The sequence below is a fragment of the Coptis chinensis genome, chromosome 3, assembly GCF_015680905.1.
Source record: "Coptis chinensis isolate HL-2020 chromosome 3, ASM1568090v1, whole genome shotgun sequence".
In the NCBI taxonomy this organism is placed as follows: domain Eukaryota; kingdom Viridiplantae; phylum Streptophyta; class Magnoliopsida; order Ranunculales; family Ranunculaceae; genus Coptis; species Coptis chinensis.
This window is the reverse complement of record NC_141458.1, coordinates 34,138,693-34,163,018: the sequence shown is the minus strand read 5'-3', so window position 1 is coordinate 34,163,018 and position 24,326 is coordinate 34,138,693. Positions and strand designations below refer to the sequence as shown.

Sequence of the window (24,326 nt, the reverse complement as noted above, 5' to 3'; positions counted from 1 at the left end):
TCCTGTCTCCTCCTCTCCTTGTGTGGTTTCTCTTTCCCTTCTCAGATCATCATTCTCATCTCTTAGCCTCACTACCTCTTCCTGTAGGAGTATGGTTGCTTCCGCCACCACATCTTAGACTTCCTCTTCCGTTTCTTCCATCTCCACACTCACTGTTTCTTCCTCAACGACTTCAGCCCTCACCTTTTTGGGTCTCCCTCTTCCTTTCTTAGCTATTGTAGCCATACTTTAACTTTCTCTTCTTACCACTAGATCGTAGGTTACCTCGTTCCCACAGACGGCGCCAAATGTGTTAACCAAATTTACATCCCTCTTTAATTATAGTTTTTCTCTCTTTTACAACCTCTTTTTTCTTTCTTTCTTTTTTCTTCCTCTCTTCTCTCTCTCTCCTTTTTTTTATATCTTTTTCCTTGCTTTCTTGTCCGATGATCTTCTTTTCAATCCGACAATTGCTACATGTCCACCTGTCGCTTTAGGGTTCGCGGCCTCACTACTGTACTGCATGTTCCTGTTTCATTATTTTGCGTCCTTTTGGGTCACCGAAACCCTCCTGGCCCCTATGTCCATATGGAGTCCACGTCCCTTTAGGGTTTCACAGAATGGATCCAGTGTCCCCTCTCCCTCCTATCGTATTCTATCTCGGGCTAGAAGACATGTCATCTTGACGGTCATGAATTAGGCAGATACATAATATTGCACTTAAATACACTTAAGAAAAGAGTAATTTCAGTTCTACTCCCATGATCATAATGTGGGTCACTTCAAATTAACTTGTGAATATATCCCCCACAAATAAAAAGCGGGTAGATTTGCATGTGTGGAATCCATTCTGTCTCCAATTAATTTTAGTCCTTCAAGTTCAATTTAATCCACAACTTAAATAAAGGTGGGCTGTATATATTATTCCTTCAAAGTTCAAACAAATACTTAACAGAACATCCCTTGTATTCTTCTGTTCTTTTTGCTATATCTACCTTCGTGTCCTTTCTTGCATTGCCTTCTGAACTGGTTCCAGTTCTCTTTCTTAAGCTTTTCACACCAAACTTTCAAACTCCTTGCAATCCTAAAGGTCTCTTTTCAAGCTAGTTATACTTTTTCCATATATTTTTATTGAATATAATCTTCATATACTATATACTCGAGTTTTTTTTAACATGTATGGTCTAGAGGCTAAAAGGGAGGTTTACATGAATACTATCTGGGGATTCTTTGAATGAGAAAATCTTCTGTATAGTGAGCTCTACTTTAGTTGGTCTTGTGTTTAATCATTCAAAATTAGGTGCACGGGTTACTCTATTTTCTGTTGTTGATTACTTTCTCCTTGTTGGTATTCTTCTTCGTGGTCCATGTTCTTAACCTTCCAATTTTTTTGTTGCAGATAGAAATGGAAGGCAAGAAGTTTCAGAAAAGTTATTTTGATGTTTTGGGGATATGCTGCACGTCGGAAGTGCCATTAGTACTGAACATTCTGAAACCACTGGAGGGAGTTCATGAGATTAATGTGATAGTGCCTTCAAGAACGGTCATAGTAGTCCATGACAGTCTGCTTATCTCAGAAATTCAGATTGGTAAGACCTGCTTTCTTCATTATCATGCGTTATCTGTAGTCACTTTTTTTTTTTTGATAGGAACGTTAATTCGAACGAAACTTTCATTATCATGCGTTATCTGTAGTCACTTTCGTTATCATGCATTAATGAAACTTGGAATTTAGTTGTTCAGTTCGTTTTTCTTGAGTCAATTTAGGGTCAAAACTTGGAATTAGAGATAAGTTAGAGAAGTACTTCTTACGAATGATCTAGTGTCGCGGCATGGACATGAGATCTCAAGTTCATACTAAATACTTTGATGTTGAGTTATGTGACATGATTTTACTTCACCTTATACTCTTATGACACCTGATACATTATTCTTAGCGTGAAAGCATTAGATCGATATTAAAGTTGTCCTATCTTGTTTTAAAAAAATTAGTTGTGCTATTCATGTATCCACGCTTGATCAAAGTAACTTCTCGACAGAATTTACCCAAAAAAATATTTTTTAACAGAATCATGTACGTGTCGAACTTAAAACACCCCAAGAACCATTTCCGCTGATTTAATTATTAAGAAAGTACTAAGATTCCAGTAGTATATGAGGAACATTAGTAACCATTCACTACACCATTTTTCTCTATTTGGAACGGATTGGAGCCGTTCCTGTTATTAGGATGTGAACAAATTTACTAATTCGGCAGTTTATTTTTAACTGATTTTTGGCACACACCAAACAGAAACGGTCCCCATTCCATCCGTTCTAATTTACTAAAATTCTGGTAGTGATTGTATTCACATTCTGGATTTCTGGTCGTGTTTCCACCAGTTACTTTTTGTGTTCAACCCTGGTGCATATCCTGATATCCCTACCAAAAAAATTATGTTTTGAACGTTGAATTGACAACTGAAGCAACTAATAAGCAGTGCAAATGCAACTGACATACTTTTGTTTTAAAAAATCAACAAGGTGGGTCCAATGATATCAATGCCAAGTGGATCACTGAAAGATGCTCATGCTAATTTCTTGTACAATAGATTATAGATTCTTTTCGTGATTACCTTTTATTTTTGGCAACTGGGAGAGATCATTCTCCCCTTCATTTAGTGCGCACTTTGCTTATAACCGTCCAAAAACACAGACCTGTGCAGGATTTAGAACTAAAAGAAACTATGACGTGGCAAACCAAAGAAAATAGAGTGGGAAAAACCAAAAGATAAAAAGATAAAAACTAACGTTCTCGACAGTCGACACAAGTACCCTCTTCAGTTTTGGGTTTTGGTGCTGACCACTGACCATCAGTGATATTTGTTGAACAATCAAGTAATCAACTGCCCCTTAACCTTGCTTATTAGTTTCTGGAGATGCTATTGTACAGAAAACATAGCAAATATGGTGTAACAAATACCAACGCTTATAACATACCTATATAATTTTTAATCCATGGTATTTATATTTAAGAAAAATTGTTGTAATACCACTTTAAATTCCAAATTTGATCTAAACGAGGGTATTATATTATTTAAATTTGCCTTGACGACAAAGCTGATGGATTTTTTTCATTCAATTCTTTCGTAACTTGCGGGGATATACAAACAAGATTTCCGACGGGGTCATTTTTGCTGCAATTTTCTCAATACTTAGTTTGCTTCGGGGCCAAATCAAAAACTGCCGCGTGGTCAATGATAACGGAGCAATTATATAGATTTCGTTTCTCTAGACAGTGAGGAAAAGACATTTAATTTTGTCAATTTTTCTAAAAATCAGGCCCACCATAAAAGTGATTGTTTGAAAAAAAACGAAATGTATGCATTTGTGCACTTCTCAATCATCAAATTTGTCCCAATCTGTTGGAGGATTAATTCCTCACGGAAATTTGCAAATTGCCCCAAATTAATTTGACTAAAACCTTTTTCGATAATAAAAATATAAAACTAGAAGCAAAGTATTAGGGGTGTTTATGGGTCGGTTTTTGGTCGGTTCTTATCGGTTTCAGTTCTGGGTCTATTTTTAGCGGTTCTTATCGGGTTCGGTTCTTTTAGATTTTTTTCTTATATTTTGAAAACCCGGACCCATATCCATTAATTAAGTCGGTTCCAATTCCGATTCCGGTTTCGATTTCTTATCGGGTTATACATTTTTATTGCTAAAATTATTATTTTTAGTTATATAACCGATATAAAAGTTGGTTTACAGCGACTATAACACTTGTCATCGATATTTTTGTCCTCTCATAAAAAGTAATGGTCCTAAATTCAATAATAATATTTGAAAGTTATCTAAAAATTTTAAATACATTGTCATACATTATACGTATATATATATTTTTAAATCGAACATATGTATATTATACTATACGTAATGCGTCATATATAGATTAAATACCACATGTACCACAATTGTTAGTTAGCATTGCACGTATTCGTTATCTAATATATATACATATAATATATCAAGTACGTACACGTTCATGCATTAATTAATATAGACAATACATTAGTTAATTCATAGTATACGACTATACGTGTAGATGTAGACACGTAAACATTATTATTAATATTTATAATACACATATTTAATGTAATATTATAAAAGATACATTTAATAACACACATTCACTATTATGCTAAATATTATATATATTTAGTATAATTTTACACCTAACAAATATAGACTATATATAATAATAATATTTGGGTTTGTCTTTATTTAGTGTAATATAATACTAAATTCTATATATCAAAATCAAACTAATCGGTTCCGGTTTCGGTTCAAGTACCCATCAGTTTTTTACTATTCGGTTCTAACGGTTTCGGTTCTTTATCGGGTCGGTTCTTGAAGACTCACTTTAAATGGGTCTAACATTTTAAGACCCAGAACCGCTATAAATGGTTTCGGTTCCGGTTCAGGTAATTGGGTACCTATGCACACCCCTACAAAGTATAACCTAAATAATAATAATAATAATAAACAAATCTAAAATGTAAATAACTTACTTCTAATTGTTGACTACTTTTGAATATATTTTTGAAAGTCACTTAAATATATAATAATAAGTATTATATGCATCTTGTGTTTATCACAATTTTGATGTCATGACCTATCCTTTTTTTACCCATTGATCCTCACTTCCAGAGAGTGATGCTGCAGACAATGTTCTAAAAAATATTATGTAGTAGTTGAGCGATAGGAGAGCATTTAGGCCTTCTAAGATGCGCCTAGACGGGCTAGGCGGTTTTTATTGTGTGTACACATTTTAGCAAATTAATATATGATACGTGATAATATTTTTTTATTGTTTGGATATGGTCTTAAGTGTGGGTAGGAAATGCCAAAATACGCTCCAAGTCCTTACTAGCTCACTTCCTAGGTTTGGAAGTATAATAAGAAAAAGAGATTCGGAATTGGTTGGAGTCAAAGGCAACAAAAAAAAATGTTAAATTGGTCAAACCAAACCCAAAGATCCTAATCCAACTTACCACTCCTAGTTGAGAGTTAAAGAGACTAGTTCCATGCCTCCATTTTCAATTTCGGATACTTAATTATTATTAATATTTTATTATAGTATCACTTGGGGTTGTCAAATGGGTTTCGATAATCCGATAACCGACCCAAACTAAACCGATAAAAAACGGTTTGGATTTTGGTCATTTGGTTTGCCTTCCACCGAGCTGATATAAACCCGAACCGATAAAGCGACATTTTAGTAATATTTATGATTAATTTTGTATATGTTTATCAATTGTGTGGCTAAAATTAATCGATTTAATTTTGTAGTTTTCGATTCGGGTTGGTTCGGTTTTGATTTGTAATATATTTTATCGGTTCGATTCAGGTTTGGTTTCCAATTTTCTTATTGGTTCGGGTTCGATTTTCCATAATCCGACCCAAACCGATCCATTAATGACTCCTAATATCACTTATAATAGATGGATTTTGGGAAATAAAATGAAACAAAACGGTAAAAATTGAGTATACTGTCATTAGTGTGTGGATTTTTATTTTAAAAAAAAAAAAAAAAAAAAAAAAAAAAAAAACCCCTTCATAGCGAAACATTGTTATTCATCACACACAGCTTAACCATATGTTTAAATTTTAATTAGTGAACTTATGTTGAGAATACAAATCCAAATTCAATGGTCTTAAAAAAAAAATGTATTACTACGTTTTGGTTTTGGAAGTTTCTATTCACATTCCTCTTAATTAGTGAACTTGTGTTTTTATTAAAGAGCAGTTCTTCGGTACGCAGACTGTATGGTGCGCAAGCCTCATACGACCATAGATTCAGTACTTCTGCCGTCCTATACACCCCACCCCCTGGTATGAGTGGCTGTGATTTCACAGCGCACCATACGCCTTGCGCACAGAAGATTTAGCCTTTATTAAAACAAAATGATTGAAAAAATATTTAGTCATAATTTGGAGGCAATTGGCAAATGCTCTAACTTGGGCCAAATTTGGGGCGTGAGAGGTGCACAGGTGCACACCATTTTATTTTCTTCCGGAAGAATTTTCTATATCAAAAGTCAAAACAGTTGTTTTATAGTGGGCCCGATTGACAAAAAACTGATGAAGTAAAATTTGGCATCTAGTCACTATCACGAGGAAAACGGAGTAAAACTCTTGGTTCCGTTTTCTCATCCACATGGCAATTTTTCATTTGGCTGGAAGCAAACTAAGCGTAAGAAAATTGCAGCAAAAATGAGCTCATTTCCGACCAACGATTGGCCATGAAAAGATGGAGAGAGACAGTTCCAAAACCAGATAGTAGAGACGGAGAGAGAAGACTGTTTGGTGGGAGAGAGAAGACTGTTTGGTCTTTAATTTTCTCTTTAATCACTGTTGATGCTCTGTCAAACTCTTTTAGTTTTTTATGCACGTATCTCCAGATATGCACATCTCTTTTTCAATAGTGGGTAAAAATCGTGCTCTAATTCTAGAAAAGAATGATTTCTCCTTGTCACGACTCTATACTTTTTTATTTTTGAAAAAAATTGAACTCTAACTGTTTGGCCATACAGTTTACATTAACATGGTAAACGAGCCCAATTTTTTAGATTTTGGTTGAACTGATATTCCAAAATATGTTTCAGTTAAGGCTTTGAACCAAGCGAGGTTAGAAGCAAATATCCGAGTTTACGGGGAAGAGAAATTTGGGAAAAAATGGCCAAGTCCATACACAATTGCTTGTGGCATACTGGTTATTGTTTCGACTTTCAAATTTATTTTCCATCCATTGGAATGGGTAGGACTTGGTGCAGTTGCACTTGGCCTCCCACATATCTTGCTCAGAAGCATAGCTGCAGTTCGAAATTGCACTCTCGATGTGAACATTCTTGTGCTAATTGCAGGTAAGTTTTTTTATTTTGATGTTTTACTTTTTAATTTCCGGGTTAATTAGACAAAACCCTCCAAATTATATACCCTCGTATCTAAAATAGTTGGCATTTCAATTATTTGCAAGGCTACCCTTCGTTGACCTTTTCATCTTCTTTCCTAATCACTCGTACTCTCCAATTTGATTCCACAATACAATCACAATCCAAATTTCATAACCCCAACACCAATAACATACCCAACTTTAAATAAATCTAAGGATATTCAATTTCATCCTCTAAATACTCAATTAGAGAATAATAAGTAGAAGGGGTCACAATATAGTTTGAACATTTTACTCAGTAGGTATTGTTTCAAATTCTTGGTACTTGGTTATAACTTTATATAGATATGGTAATAATATACTAATGTAGGAAAGATAGAATAGGAAAGTGATCAAAGAAAAAAAAAATACAATTATGGAATTAAGTAAAAGTTCAACCATAATGAGGTAAGTCTAATGATTTAAACAATAGAGGATTTAGTCTAAATTTGTACATACTGTTTAATCTAATTAACCCATCAAAATAAGATCACGTGGATATTTTCTTTTCATAATTGACTAGTACCAGAACCATAACAATTTTTCTTGCCAAACTACACAAATCTTACCAGAACAATAATAGTCACAATAATAGCCGCAACAACTTAAAAATCCTAAATATGTCAAGAACAATGATAGTCACAAGTCTGACCACGCACAAAAAAACAATATATTTTCCTCGTCCTAACGGATAGTACATTTTGTAGAAACTCAATTGTGCCTGCTCGTTCATTCGATCAAGTTACCTGCCTCTTCACCAGGACTCTATGGATATCCTAACCCGAGCCCAACACAAATTATCAGGGTTCGGCTGTCGGTCTAGCCCAAAGTTTGAAACAAGGCAATAGGCCAGCACAACTCGAATCTAGACTTCTGGAGTTGAAGTACTGAATTATAGGCCAGCACAACTCAAAGCCCAAATCTATTATGGCCATGCCATCCCATTTCATCCTAAATGCATGTAGGGTCTCAATTTATCAGAAATTGTAGGTAATGTTGTTGTAAACTTGTAATGTGCTATACGGCTATACCAAATCTGTATACCAGCTCAACGATGAAAGCTTTAGTGGGTGTTTGGATCTAATTTTTTAAAAAAATTAGTTTTTCTCAAAGAGTATTTTTCTGAAAAAATATTTATTCTAATAACAATTTTTAAATAAACATGTTTGGTTGAGATTTTTTTTTAAAAGCTATTTTATCAAATTAGTAAATTTTATGATATTTTTTGAAATATCTTAACATATCTCGGTATTTTTCACTAATGGGTAATTCATATGTTTTTGGAGCTAGATGAGAAAGTGAGAAGAAAAAACTGATTTTTAACTTGAAAAACAAATTTTTGCTATTTATCATAAAACATGTTTTTTAGATCAATAAATGTTTTTTGAATGAAAAACTACTTTCTACAAAAATAGAAATATATTTATTTTTTAAAAAAACACCTTAATGACAATAAATAAATAGAATCCAAACACTCTTAAAACTTTATATAAAACATCTTTAGTCGTTTCTAGGAAATTCGGTATAAATGTTCATCCGAATGAGACTTAGAATTGAAAGTTAAAATGAACAATAAAGAACTCTAGGATTCTTAGGAAGTTTATGTAAGGAAAGTGTTTGATAATCTCTCCTATAGTTATATCGACATACACGATTTTGAGCAAAAAAAAACACATGACTATAATATTGATGTCGTGTCAGTTAACGGAGACATTTACTTGAACGGATTGTGACTCATGACTCATCTTGCAATTGCTTATGTTATACGTCTTATAACATTTAGTGAGGTGGTACCGAAGTCGTTTTGATGTGATTTGGGACAGCCGCAATTACTAAACGAACCTTCTAAAGTTTAAGGAATGCTAGCATGCGCGCAACTCGCTTTATATTTTTATAGTAGCGGTGGATTCCCAAAATAGAGAGTGGGTGGGACCGTAGGAGTGTGGTACAAGGCCCAAAATATTGCCGGGATATGCCAGATATCGCCGATATTGTTTTTTGAGTACACCGAGATAGAAATATCCAATATATCTCAACCGAATATTGAATTTATTTATTTTCGATATATTTCACAATTTCCAATATAACGATATATATCGACCGATATATATGATATACCCAATATAAATTGTTGACTTTTATCGATATTGTTGATTTTGACCGAATATTGTTGACTTTGACTGATATATTGATTATATTTCTGATATAGTCGACGATATTTTCAATATATCGACATACAAAACAAAATTTTGACTAGTCAACAAAAAAATAGACATTTCTGATATTTTCAATATATCCGATATATTTCGGTTTTTTAGTACATCGAAATATTTTCCAAATTCAATAGTTTGGTCTTTGGTGTTGGTACACCTCACAAGGGTGTTGCCTATCTCAGGTGAAAATTAAAAGAATATTTCTAATGTTCAAAACAAATATTATTAAAATATTATTAAAGATATATTATATAATGCTAAATTTCCACTTCAATTGTGTTTAGTGTTGCCCCTGAGCACAGGCCGGCGAGACAAGCGGGTGGCTGGGGCTCCTGACTTTGGTCCAAAATTAGGGCCCCCGATGCTCAAACCAATATTATACACTAACACTGGTATGCGTTAGGCCTAAGCCCAAATAAAAGCGAAATTTGGCCCAACAAATAGAAAAGAAAAAATATGAATTAAATAGTGGAGAATTAATTAGTGACTTTGCAGCTAGAAATTCAAGAAGATTAAAGTTTCAATAGTGTTTAGTTTTTGTAATTGAATTCTACTTGATTAATGCAATTACATATTTACTTGCATATATAAGTGGTTATGACTTCATTTTAGATAAGAAAAAGAAGATGCTCATATCTGTTTTTTGTTTTTGCCTTTTTGTTCCTGGTAAGGCCCCCACGATAAGAACTCGCGTAGGGATCCCCAAAACTTAAAGCCGCCCTTAATTGTATTCTACTTGTTATTGTCAGTGCTCGTCGCCTCATCCTGAAAGCTAAAATGGCAGAGAGACTGATATATGCTAGTATACTGCAAAACAGTGGGAGTGAGCAGAGCTGCTGAATGAGAGAGAGCGCGAGTTAGGATTTTGGGTGGGTGAAGAAGAAGAAAAAGATAAGAGAGATTGAGGACAAACGGAAACCTACCAAATAACGTTTTGGGCCACATACTCCCCACCCGGCCCAAAAACATTCGCTTCGCTCACTTGAATATATTTAAAGCTATTTAGTTTTTGGGTTATTTTTTAGATAATTTGTTATTTGTCACCAATTGATCGTTTATTTGCATTTGGCCCAAAATTGACGGTTGCCCATCTATATTTTATATATTGACGCAGTTTTCTTTAAGACCAAATTCTAATTTACAGTTAAAGTTTAGAGGCCAAATCCTAATTTTGAGATAAGATTTGGGCATTTAATAAAGGGCCTAAATTTGTTCTAATTCCGATCCAATTATGTGTTATAATTAATTATGATGCATCTTTTATGTAATTGGTAGTTGATCATAAATATAATAACCAACTCTAAATTGACATAAAATTAGCCGCTAATTGAGGTGTATAATTTTATGTTATTGGTACCATTAAACAATAATTTTAGAGTGCTAATATATATATATATATATATATATATATATATATATATATATATATATATATATATATATATATAAATGAGATCAGTAACTCTTTGATGCTGGCGGGTCGACCCCCAGACCTCTAATATCATCACCCAAAGATTTTACCGATTTTTCTAGTCGGCATTTGCATAGTGTTAATATTCTCTCATTGTTATGTCTATAAACTCACACTTAAAAAAAAAAAAAAAAAAAAAAAAAAAAAAAAAAAAAAAAAAAAAAAACTTCTAAGTATAGCTAGCAATTGAATTATCACAACCCCAAACGTACGTGTTCATAATAATATTTTGTGAAGTTTCGTTTTGCTCCTACCACAAAAAAAAATATGTGTAATGATCTAGACTATTTAATTCGTACAATTATGCATAAATTAATAATATGCATTTTGTTTTATTTCCTACCCATCACTTTTCGATCATATTTGCATGTGTATGTTAATTAACTTGGCTTAGGTGTAGGATGTAAGTTGGTTAAGTTGTGATCACAAAAATATTCTTATATGGCCATTGATCAAATCTTAGATCTTGTCAAGTGTTTTACTATTATTTGGAATTTCTAGCATCTGGTCATATTGTTAATAGTAATATTTGTGTTTCGTCCACAAGTAAATCACGTGTATGGCATATGTAGGGCATTTTAGCCATTTCTAAAAAATTATAGATAGAACAAGACGATCAACTCAAAGTCAACACAATCAACCGTTAATTTTGGCCCAAATGCAAATAAACGATCAATTGGTGACCAACTGCAAATTATCCAATTAAAAAATAGCCCCAAAACTAAATAGCCTATATATTTACTTAGCTTTTTACTCAACCATTAAAGACAAACAGTTTTCCTGGATAGGTCCTCATATGGTCCAAAACTATCAAAAACTAAAGTTAGAAAATAGGGCCCGTTTAAAATAGTTGGGCTGTGGGCCTGGTAGGCCTTGAAAGCTATGCTATCAATATCGGTCTTAGCCGATTAATTGGCATATCGCTTATAAACCGATTAGTTTTTACTGATTTTTTAACTTTTCTCACCGAACCGATTTAATCATTGAATTGACTGATTAATCAGACGAAATAACCGATTTCTCGCTAAATTGAGAAAAAAAAAATTATTGAAAATATCAATTCCCCACCTATATTAATAATAATATAACCTAATAAATATACAAAGCTAAGAGTTTACTTATTTTTCCCTTATTAAGAAAAGTTAAATATACAAATTATTGTATTATCTCTCTAATATATAGTATCGTTTTTTTCTTGCCTTATTCCTTTATATATTTAACTTAATTTTTGTGTTTGACATTTATGTAGTACTCTAAAATTGAGCTAGTCAGATGTGATTATACTATTATATATTTTGACTGCTTAGTTAGCTTAGCTTGAGAATCACTATTTATATTTAGGGGCCTACAGGGGTTGCAGTGGCTTGCTATCAATATAGGGAGAGAGATAAGGAGCACGGTGGAATATGGTACTCATGGAAATACCTGCCATCCATAATGGAGAGGTGTTTAGGAGAATGCCGAGGATCTATAATCATAAAATTTCTTAGAATCTATAATCTATAATATGTACAAGCATTATGGTATTATTAATCAAATTAAATGGTACGTATTGGAAAGTAAATAGTATACTAACATATGACATGTTTGGCAGTTGCGGGAACAATTGTTCTGAGAGATTACTGGGAAGCTGGAACAATTGTATTCTTATTTAGCATTGCAGAATGGCTAGAATCAAGAGCCAGTCGCAAGGTTTCTCTCTTTCTCTTGAATTCTATGGTACAACTGTATCTAATTCATACTGATTTATTTATTCTTAGAGACCGATTTACTGGCACCATCATGCATCTATGCAACAAAAACAGAACAATGCCAGCTTCAAAAGCTTTCAATCCTTGATGTGACAGTGACCCTCTTCCACTATTGCCACAGTATAGAAATGGCTTTACCTCGATGATCTCTGGCTACAATATCCATGTGAATTGACTTAAGTGGATCCGTATCTCCCATCCTCGCGGCTTGTTACTACTGCAGCTAGCAGAGACTCCTATGTTTGTGTAGAAAAATTCAAGTACTGATGTAGTCATAGGTGTCCTTAACCTGTTTGTGTATAAGCAATACGTCTCACATATGTTCTTCCTAGTCACCAACTGCGGAGTCTTCCTCTTGTTGATAAACCTCATGAGCTTCCTTTTCCCCCACATAGCAGTCATAGTAGCACAAATTACAGTTCTTTAATGACTTCAGCTTCATTGTTCTTGAGTTTGAAACCGTCAAAACTCTCTCTCCGCTCTGCATTAGTGCTTAGGGAAGAGCTGCAAAACCCAAGCCAATAAACTGTTTTAGAAAACAAACAACCAAAGTAATAGTAACTGAAGTTGTCATGCTATACCTTAGTTTCAAGTTAGCCCAAGGTACAGAGCATGTTCCCGATTCTGAAGTCACTACTAAACCCTCTTATGTTCCAAGTAGCTAAAGGATTGAGTTAAGTTCTAGATTAGTTTTGTTTGTTCCTTCCAGACCCGCTAGCTCTACCCCTTGTCTCTTGCTTGATCCAGAAACATTTGATTTGCAATGTTCCCGGTCCTCATTTCCACTCCTTGAGAGCTTGAGTCACAAGTTTTAGATTGATCAACTGAGATATGATCAGTGAAGCACTCTTTTATCTTTCTCTTTAGAAATATCATCCTCATCTGCATTATGTTCTGCTTGCAGAGCTATAAGTTGGCCCATATCGTGTACATAGTCTTGCAACAGTTCAGGACTTGGTTCCCTAACAATATCCTCAGTGAAAGAGGTGATGAAATGTTCTGGGAAATCATCAATCCCGTCAACATCCAGTCTCCCCCTTGGAGGACAATTTGATTGAATACCAGAATCACTGAGGAAAACATCAAAATGTACTTCTATCCTTTTGTTCCTTGTCAGTACAGCTTTAGGAGTAGAGATAGGGGTAGCTTCTATTGTGCACTACTAGGATTTATGCTACACCTGAAGGAGGTGAACTTGGTCTACCAGCTTCTTTCTGCTGGACACAACCAGTTCTTGTAATTTGTGTTGCAGCAGTATCTTTAGCTCCTGAGGCCCGCACTTGTTCAATTAAAGCAACTCCACTAACCTCATTTCTAACAAATGAGATCATATTTTCTACTGCCTCCACTAAGGACCCTGTTCCATGTTGATAGAGAGAAGTATGAAGTCCATTTGCTGCTGGAATCCCACCAACAGAATCCAACTAAGTATTGACCACCATCAGGACCAGCTATTGTTGCCTCTGCTTAACCAGGAATAAGTACATTCACACTTTAGGCTGGCCAGTTGAAATTTTTTTTGCTACTTCTTTACCAGAGTCTTTAAATTGAGACAAAACGGTCGCTTTGGTCTAGTCACCTGTTGATGCACCGCATTGTTAGGACATCTAGTTGTGATTCGAAGAATATTCAACATCAACCTTAGTTCACAAGTTTAATTATCACCTACATAACCTTAAACTTATCCTAGGAAGGGAAGTCAACAGTAACTGGGATTTTAGCACACTCCTCGGTGAAGGTAAGCCTCTGCTAATTAGAAGTAGCTTCATACATACAAAGAGGCATTGCGTCAAAACTTGACAGATAGGAGATGTGATCTAATGTCCATTGTTCCTTACTACAATTGAAAGTTTAGTCCAAATAGAATGGAAGAAATCCTATTTCTCTGATGCTTAGCTTTAATGGACGTGAACAATGAAGATTCAGCCTGCTATGAATAGAGGACTCCCCTCATGTACTTGCGTTCTATCTCCTTCATCGGAAAACTTATTATTAGACATGTTTTTATCTGCGGTGATATCCAGTGAAGAAAACTTCTTATTAGACAAGTTTTTACCTGTGGTGATATCCATAGAAACTTTAAGTTTCCATTTCTTGTAGCCTTACTTTGTACTCTTATATTTCACACACCTCTTAAATTGAACTAAGCATTGCTATTAATTTTTTTTTTCACATCACTTAATTTCTCAAATATCAATCATTTAACAGGCAAATGCTGTCATGTCTTCTCTGCTGAGGATGGTTCCTCAGAAAGCAGTATTAGCCCAAACAGGACAAGCTATAGATGCCAAAGACATCACCATAGACACAGTACTAGCAGTCAAGGCTGGAGAAGTAATCCCAATCGACGGAGTTGTCATTGAAGGGATGTCTGAAGTTGACGAGAAGACTTTAACTGGCGAATCCATGCCAGTTTCTAAACAACTTCAATCTACCGTGTGGGCTGGAACTATTAACCTAAATGGTTATATAAGTGTGAGAACCACTGCTCTATCTGAAGATTGTGTAGTAGCTAAAATGGCGAAGCTTGTAGAAGAGGCTCAAAACAGCAAATCCAGGACACAGAGGCTCGTGGATAAGTTTGCAAAGTATTATACACCAGGTCAGTAACAGTATGATATTCTCTTGAACATATATACGTTTCTATGACATAAATGAAAACAAAATCACCCAAGTGATTGATTATACTGATTTTTTTTATTTTTTATTTTTTATTTTTTGCAGTGGTAGTGCTTGCATCTGTTGCTTTTGTAGTTATTCCTGCTGCACTGAAGAAACACGATCTCAAGCACTGGGCTCACTTGGCTTTAGTTATACTAGTAAGTGCATGTCCATGTGCACTTATCCTCTCTACACCAGTTGCAACATTTTGTGCGTTGACCCAGGCAGCAACAACTGGAGTTCTGATTAAGGGAGGAGAATATCTTGAAACACTAGCAAAAATCAAGACCTTGGCTTTTGATAAGACAGGGACGATAACCAAAGGAGAATTCTCAGTTAAAGAATTCCGGTCTATTTCCCCTGATGTTAGTTTGAACACATTAATCTACTGGTACAGCAAGACTCTGATTCTTTATTTTCTTTTACAAAATTTTCTTGTCGTTAATTTTCTATGCTAGAAGTTGCAATAAGTAGACAGTAGAATCAAACTGACAGCATGAGATCATTTAGTAATTTGGTGTTTGTTATCAAGTCACAGTTACACTTTTGCAATGCATTGAAAAGTAAATAGAATTTAAAATTTTGAAGGGTGTCAAGCATCGAGAGTAAGGCGAGTCACCCAATGGCTGCTGCACTTGTGGACTATGGACATTATAATTCCATTGAGCCAAATCCAGAAAATGTTGAGGAATTTCAGAGCTTTCCAGGAGAAGGAGTCTATGGAGAAATCGATGGAAAAAGTATACATGTTGGAAACAGGAAAATCGCATTGAGAGCTGGCTGTGAAACAGGTGAATGGTTTTCAATTCCTATAACTTTTAATGCTATATTTCATATAGAATTCTGTCACGTAAAAAGTGAGTCTTATACACTTGTTTTCATTATTGTCATAGCCGCATCTTTATTCTTCTCTTATATGTTAAAATATGCTTTCAGTTCGCATTTCTGTTCACCTACAAATGTGAAACAATTTCCCTTACTAGGCCTATATGTTTAATTAGTATATAAATATTAACAAGGCATGGTGAAACCTATTTGCCTTATGAGGCCTATTTTATGAAGTAAAAATACTAAAATAGAGAACGAAAGAGTAGGTCAAGATATCGGAAACTATTCAAACAAAATAAGAAAGGGTCACTGAATTATTTTCCGTTCTATCGTTCTCATCATTGTTCTGTGATACTTACCTATGCTATTTTAGTCATTCTCTTATCGATGCAACTCCTATATTTTCTAAAAATGCATCGAATTCTGGTAGGGTGATTAATTTTGTTATATAATGTATTTGTTCAATTTAAGGTTTTGGGAACTGCAGTGGGTCCTGTGAAGGAGGTAAATCAGCATCATTAGTGTAGTCTTTCGGTCGTTCCTTGTTTCAGTTTCTAGAGTATTACAAAAGAGGCATGCACAACTTATTTTGTGTGCATATTGAACGTCACTTTCCTCAAATTTGTTATGTTCTTTTCTAACTGTTGGATCTGTCAAAGTATGAACAGAAAAAAAAAAATGTGAAAAATATTAAGTAAAAATAAAAAGGAGTAGAAACTTCGACAATATTTGTACTCGTGTATGCACACTGTCTTTGATATGAATTTAGGAAGATCTACTTTTCAAGTTATTTAATAGAATGTACTTGAATTCTTCAGTTCCACCCCAAGGAGATGATACTAAGGAAGGGGAAACAATAGGCTACGTTTTCTCAGGGGCGAATCTGGTTGGAGTATTCAGCATGGCTGACAGTTGCCGGTCTGGGGTCCTAGAGGCAATCTTAGAGTTGAAAAAAATGGGTATTAAAACCGCGATGCTTACTGGAGATAGCATTATAGCTGCCAGGCGGGTTCAAGATCAGGTGCATGAAATTCTCATAATTTCAAAGCATACAGTAATATTAGAATGCTCAGAAGACTAAGATATTTGTTTACTTTTGAGAATCACTGAAGAGTACTAATATGCTGCTTATATCTACAGCTAGGATATGCTTTAGATGAGGTTCATGCAGAACTTCTACCTGAAGAGAAGGTCACCATTATCAAAGACCTTAAGAAAGCAGGACCAGCTGCAATGATTGGAGATGGTGTGAATGATGCCCCCGCATTAGCAACTGCAGATGTAGGTATTTCAATGGGCATCTCAGGTTCAGCACTGGCAACTGAGACAGGACACATTACGCTCCTGTCCAATGACATCAGAAAGATACCCCAAGCAATCAAGCTTGCTCGGAAGACCCAATCAAAGGTTAAGCAGAACGTGGTACTATCAGTCGTAACTAAGGCTGTCATTCTTGCATTGGCATTTGGTGGCCATCCACTTTTGTGGGCGGCTGTGCTTGCTGACGTAGGTACATGCTTGCTTGTGATCTTCAACAGCATGCTTATAGTACGAGGGACATCCAGGCATAGAGGGAAACATTACAAACATACCTGTGCACCAGACAGCAATGGACATGGCTCGCATACTGGCTGTGAGCATCCTCCAAATGACAAGCATGCCTGTGGATCAATAGACGTCCATATGTGCAGCAATTCGAATCGTGTTGAAGAACAAACCTGTTCACACAAACATCCACCGAGAATTTGTGGTCATAAGGAGGATCAGACAAGTGCTCCAACAAATCCATGTCAAACAGCTCATCTAGGTTCTTGTGTGAAAACCAGTAGTTGCTCTGGAGATGAAACCCATGCTCAGTGTAATGGTCACAAAGGATGCAGTACAGCACCATCGCATGTGATAGAAATAGGTGGGACTGAGAATAAAGAGAAAGCCTGCAAGAATCACCCAGGTCGTAAACACAGTGCCTGTACAAAGCACAATTCTATTAGGGGTTCTGTCCAAGTCTCCTGTGGCATGAGCAAATGTTCAGAATCAAGTCAACACAATGGTGCTACTCAAGGCCATCATGAAATCAACAACCTAGATGAAGATATGCGAGTCATGCAAGTTTGTGAGGGACACACTCACTCACATGATAAGAAACATCATGATCACCATCATCAAGGTTTTGTACAAAAAGACAATATCAGGAACACATCAACTGTTCATGGTGGTTTCTTGCACAATGAGGGAATCCATGTAGAGTCAACCGCTCATGGTGGTTGCTTGCACAATGAAGGACACCATGTGGAGTGCCAGACACAGAAAAAACCAATTCAAGATCTGAGCAATTGCATCAGGGAAATGAGCAATGAAGAATCAACTGCAATGCATATGTGTAAAGGTTTGGATAGGAGGGAGATTGGTGGGTGTTGCAGGAGGTACAGGAGGGAATGTGGACGGATGCATGGCTGTCATGGCAGTGGAATGGGAGGCTTATCAGAAATTATCACTGAGTAGCAGGTATAGGTTCCTTTTTTTTCACAAGTATAGGATCAATAACATAGAGACTAGCAAGATTCTAATAATCCTTGCATTTTGATTGTAACTTTAATTTTTTTTAAATGTTGTAGATAAAGCAATTTGTTGCACATGTAGGAATACAAGGGGTGAAATGAGAAGGTGCATTTTGTAAATACTCAATTATCAAAATTAGATTGCTCATTTTCTACTATCTGAACTCGTAAGTATGCATGGCATATCACACAGGTTATCCAACCTAACTTTGTTAGACCCAGATGAAGTCAACTCAATATTTCAGAATTCCTTCCGAGTTTGGCGAGTATAACCTTGTATTACACATACTTATGAGATACGTGAGTCTAGCCAGGGACGGATCAGGAATCTGAGTTAGGTGGTCGACCCTTAGGGGGCAGTAGTGCGAGAATTTTTTTAAGGTGGGCAGTCCCTATATCCATCACTGAGTCTGGCTAAGTTTTCAACTAGTACTAGAGCGCACATCACAAATATAATTTTCTTATTCAGTTAGATATCAGGTGATGTGTGAAACATCCGGCTCGTCACATTGACTTGTGTTAAATGAGAAGAAAACTAGGTATTTATAAACAAGTTTCTTTTGACAAATAACTAGTTTTTGGATGAAAAATATTTGTTGAAAAAAGAGAACCAAACATGTTTATTTTGGGAAAAATAATTAAAATTTTACAAATATACATTTATTAGCATTTTATAATTAAATAGATTCCAAAATTCAAACACCCCTTACAGTTATTCCCAACTATAATTTTGATTCTTTCCTGTGGTATTCGGTATTCTTAGTAGCTCATGTAACCAAAGTGTATGCTGAATTCTCTCGTATCAAGATTGATGTTGAACAATAGACTCAACTCGCAAGTCGCCACTGCTTATACTTTGAAGCACTTAAAGGTTGTGCATAATCACCGTACCCAACAAGGTAACTGTATAGTAAGCACATTACTGAGAAGGTAGCGAGCTACCGCGTTATATTATTTATTTGCATTCAATTTACAAGCTCCACCCTGAGGTTTGACGCATGAACACCTTATGTATGTCTCAGTAGTGATTGGAATCCTTAGGGCCGTTTGTTTTTTAAGCCTCTAGAAGCCGCTGAATGTTAAAGTATAAATGTGCTCATTATCTCATTGTCCCCTACTCCCCTTTGCTTTAATCTCAAATATTATTTCTAACTCACAGTCAGAGTTTTTGTCTGCAAGTTGAGTTGGTACCCACCGTCCAATGAGCAAAGATATGCTTTGATACTAATGGGCCACATGACACACCATTTGCATATAGCATCCCACAGGTTCTCATCCAATCCACTTTAAAATCTTTTGGAATTCATTGACCGTACCGTTGAGACTTCATAACACTTGCCTACTGCCGAGTGCCGACACCACACACATAGCATGGCATAACCAAAATGCTCATTCTAAGGTAACTGCATTATGAGAGGAATCCATCCTTACCTCTTTTAAAATTCTATCAGATGGCCTGCGTCTAGGACCCTGCATGTCAAGTTGGTGGTGCGCCACTTGTGTTGGTTCAATCAAGAGCAACACCAGTTGATCAGCGTTCTGCCAAGTGCCAAAGATTCATCGAGTCATGACAAGAGTTGGGTTATGTGTGCAGTGCTCATTTCCAGATTAAGGGTCGAGGCTGATTATCAGTTATCAGTTATCACATATATGATATGATGGTGATATAGTATAATTTCCTAAGGGTGGACTTGCAATATATCTATTGTAATTCCTGTGTGCCCTTCTGTCTACGTATTTCCTGAGGTCGAAACACGTAAAAAATTTAGCAATGAAACTAATGGCAACTCTAAATTGTAGAGTCCTTACAGGCTTACAGCTAACAAATTAAAGAGGAAGACACGTATTTCTTTATTTCTTTTTCTAGAACAACAGGAGGCACGTCCTGCATATAGCCCTGTTTGCAACTACTTGACTGTCTAATATAACTATGCGACTTTGAGAGTCAAATGATTCTCATGGTATCAAGTAACTTTCATCCAGACAATAAGAGTAGCTATCATTTGCCATGAAGCTTATGTATGACAGTATGAGTGGACATACTATGGTAGAAACAAAGACGCGACATGCCTACATGGGACATGTACGTGTATATACAAATGAACTTGAATGTCCATGATTTTTAAGTTCATTACAAGTTTCTATTCCCAGATCCTTGTGGTAATCCTAGGTAAGTTATAGTTTTATAAAACCAATGTTCTGACCTATATAGAAGGTTGAGATCAAAACAAAAGGAACAGTATATACATACAAGAAAAGGGGGTTGCGCAAGTTATCCTTCAATCCTACTGTGGCTTGATATGTGTGCTCCCTTGCCCATGGAAAAGTGAGGCAGTGGGGCTGAGTTTGTCCTGCTTAGACTTAACATTGCAGCTAAAATACCTACTAAAAGCTCATGCTAATATCTCTAAAGCCCAGACCAGCCAAGTGAAAGCGGGGGAAAAAAAGGTTCTCATGGTACATTAGTATCATGGGAAGTCATCTTATGATATGCTTTTTACCAGGCACCAAAACATGGAAATCAAGCAACAGAACTAATGTCATGGAAAGAGCAACAGCAGGACACCAACCCCACACTTTCATCGTGGATGCCTTTGCACAAGTCAAACCTCATGTAGGTCCATAACCGATAATCCATATCCCATTTCCCAAGCTTGCATCCCCCTCCCCTTTCTCTCTTTGCCTTCTCTCATTCTCCCCTCCTTCCCAAAAATCCCCTCTATCCACAGATTCTATTCCACAACCGTTTCTGTCACTCCACGCCCTCTTTTCTGTCCATCTAGTGAGACTGGGTCCCAAATATCTTGTAATGGGCCGACATTTGCTCTAATAAAATATATGTAAAAATAATGATCTGGGATTTGGGCTATTTTTAATGGAGCTGTTGTAGATTTGTAGTCATATCCTTTGAGTGGCATCACAATACTTACCTTATTTGGAAACTCTGTTGCTGCATAAAAATAAAATAGAAAATGTCTGACTGAGAATATGACCTCAAATTGATGAACAACTAGCCCTGCCTATAAGTATAGGCTGAAAATAAGAGTCTTGAACATGAGGAAGAGAAATATGAGATGAGAGCTCTTCCGAGAGAATTGCCTGAATAGGCAGAGCGGTGACTAGCCCACCTGGTTAGTTGAAGAGAGGGATTCGGCAAGGCATCCATTTTGAAATCATTGTTGGTTAGTGTTTTTGGCCACATTGGCCTTAGCTACATTCTTCTTCTCTGAGGAGGCTGGATGCTTCGCAAAAACATCCAACATTACCAACATGATGCAGCAGATATGAGAATGGGAATGCATATGCAGTGATAAAATCTCAAATTTGAGGAGACCATCGTAAGCATTGTCTAAGGGCCTTGCCTGAAGAGGTAGGGAGTGTAATGCAGCCAAGGATGACTTGCCGGCATTGGAGAAGTAACACTGTTTCAGTATTTGAAAAATCCGGCAAGTTGTCCTTGGCTACATTGGGTTCTCTTTTTCTCATGTAAGGCCCCAGTGACGCCTGTCTTAAGGAATCAAGTTGCGAAATTCAGAAAAATAAGGACATTCCGGGGTCTGAACTCCGTTCTATATTTTGGGCAGTATGATTTTTTCTTTTCCTTATTCTTTTTCTTTCATGTGTACTTTAATTTGTTTATTCCATTCATGTATGACAGTAGAATACAATGTGCTATGTGGCTTTTAATCCACAATTTTTTTGCTAATAGGTAATTGATTAAATAAATAAAATGAAAAGTTACAAGAAAAAAGAATAGTTTGTGGCTTTTAATCCACAAAGTTATTCATCAAGAATAGTTTTCATGCAGGACACCAGCAGGTCATTCGTTTATGCTTACAAGCAAGAGCATGCCCAAAATAGAGGATGTGTATGAGGGAATGGATCAGAGATTTGAAAAGCTTAAAATGAACAGGATATTCTTTCCAGGATCGGATGAGCTAAGCTGTAAGATGTCCTGACTTTTTATTAATTATTAATCCTCAAAGCTTAATTGACCTTCCCTCTTCTGTACATAGCTATCCCATATATGGCTGCAGTACGTATAATTGTTTTATAGTGTGTATGCTTCATGCTTGCAAGCGTGTGCATGCACACACCAAAAGAAGGATCTGCATGAAAATTAAAAGCAACAGAGAAAGATAATAAGCTTAAAATGATCAAGATGTTCCTTTCAGCTGAGGTCACACTAATTACCAAAAAAAAAGCTGAGGTCAGACTGCCTTTCTTTACATCTGTATTTATTCAATTCTTTCGTGATTATTTGACCATGCTGTGCTCTAGCCATCTAGCTAGGTGAGCTAGATGGTGAACACGCCAAATTGCTAACATTAATTAAATTTTATTGACACCGCCAAAGAGTATTTTACGCGTGCGATTGTGTTGACAGCAATTACAACATCTTTTCTAGCAGATCAAAAGAACGAATATAAGATTTTAAAAAGAGATGGGGAAGGGACATTAGATTTTGTAGCAGATAAAATAAATATGTATACGGGACCAGCTGGATACTCAAGTGGATTTAAACAAGTTGTTGCATAGATATAGGCCTATAGAAGAGGCCTCCCAACATTGCTAGCATCAGACATCAGCAAAAACATAATGTTGAAAAAGTGGGACGACGTTGCAAATTTGGTCGGGCATTACTTAGTTGGCTGCCATTGAACTTTAACAATATGAGTCGACAAACGTGATGCTTCATTCGGTGAGTTTGGTCATGATATGCCAGAGTTGCCGACCATTATGTAGGGAAATAAAGTTCGTTCGCTCATGTTAATTGGAATGAGGTACCTGTTCCCTCTTGGCCATGACCTTTAGTTGCCTAGGTAGCATAATAGTTCCACACTTCCACGCATATAGTTGCTTCTGTAGCTATAAGCCTATAAGGGGTTGTGTATTTTTTTCTTTTTGGTAAGTTTAATGTAACTTTCACTTACTATATTTGAGCTTGAAGAAACATGGACGTACATGGATACTGATGAAGTTCAGCAGCTCATCTATGTGTAAGTAGGAAATCAAAGAGGCCAAATGATGGCATTGATTCTTTCCCCTTTTGGATTGGTGAATGATGGAAGCATTATCATTTTCTGCCTAGTTGTTAATAATCAAATCTATCAAGTATCTTCAACTATGCATAACGTCAACTTCAAGGCATGCCTCCAAAGTAACTTTCATTATCCTAATAGAGGACAATTTAGATTTTAAATACAAAAAAATCAAGACTTCACCCTTGGTCTATTCTCCACGTACAGGAAAAATCAGTAGATCCAGCTACTCAGGTTTAAGGAGCATGGTTTATAATATATTAGAATTTAACTCGTGGCTACACCACTCGAGTCATTATGGATAAATTTAACAAAATAAAATCGTGTCAATTTATTATTTTAACCCTAATTTTATTGGAAAAAAATCAAGAGTGTTTTCACTATTTGTTTACATTTAAATTGAACTTTTGTGCATCATACATACTCAATTTCACACAGCAATATACTCATAAAAGTGATGCACCCACAAGTGCTTCAAATCACATGAGTAAATATGCCTTACGCCAATAAAACCTGAATAGTTGTCAAGTCCCTTTATAAGAATTAGAAAAATAAATAAAAAGTCAATAGCAAACTCCTATAATCCAAAGTATATATTGCTATCAACAAGAACCTAAAGCTCAAGGGTTATACAAACACTGTTGGAGCACTATTAGGCTCTTAGTGAGAACTTGTCGCACATGTGTATACTTAGAGTGAACATTGAAGCACATCCCATCCGCATCGTTAAGCAAGCAAATGCAATTTTCACAAATGACAATCTTTTTGAGAGAAATTTTGTGGGTCTTTTGGCTTAATTGTTTTTAATCTTGCTAAATACATAGCAAGATTAGTTTATTCATGAGCACAT

General features: G+C 35.8%; 1 protein-coding gene across 5 annotated transcripts; it reads left to right on the top strand.

The window, feature by feature from the left end:
- The first annotated feature begins 909 nt into the window (after positions 1–909).
- Positions 910–23,519, top strand: LOC147509271 (putative inactive cadmium/zinc-transporting ATPase HMA3). 5 transcript variants are annotated; one of them, XM_086601606.1, is made up of 10 exons: positions 910–1,069; positions 1,379–1,568; positions 6,627–6,884; positions 12,231–12,328; positions 14,596–14,989; positions 15,112–15,439; positions 15,637–15,839; positions 16,695–16,897; positions 17,017–18,381; positions 22,243–23,519. In XM_086601606.1, the coding sequence occupies exons 2-9, from the start codon at positions 1,385–1,387 to the stop codon at positions 18,376–18,378; spliced, it is 3,030 nt and encodes a 1,009-aa protein (XP_086457732.1). In that variant the 5' UTR covers positions 910–1,069; positions 1,379–1,384; the 3' UTR covers positions 18,379–18,381; positions 22,243–23,519. The 5 variants fall into 5 exon arrangements, with proteins under 5 accessions (XP_086457732.1, XP_086457731.1, XP_086457730.1 ...); XM_086601605.1 differs by lacking the exon at positions 22,243–23,519 and adding an exon at positions 18,492–18,592; XM_086601604.1 differs by lacking the exon at positions 22,243–23,519 and having other exon boundaries at positions 17,017–18,592.
- Positions 23,520–24,326: the final 807 nt, after the last annotated feature.

Coding starts and splice junctions, on each gene's coding strand:
- LOC147509271 (XM_086601606.1), top strand. CDS start 1,385: ATGGAAGGCAAGAAGTTTCAGAAAAGTTATTTTGATGTTTTGGGGATA. Junction 6,885..12,230: donor CATTCTTGTGCTAATTGCAG/GTAAGTTTTTTT, acceptor CATGTTTGGCAG/TTGCGGGAACAATTGTTCTG. Junction 15,440..15,636: donor TTGAACACATTAATCTACTG/GTACAGCAAGAC, acceptor AAAATTTTGAAG/GGTGTCAAGCATCGAGAGTA.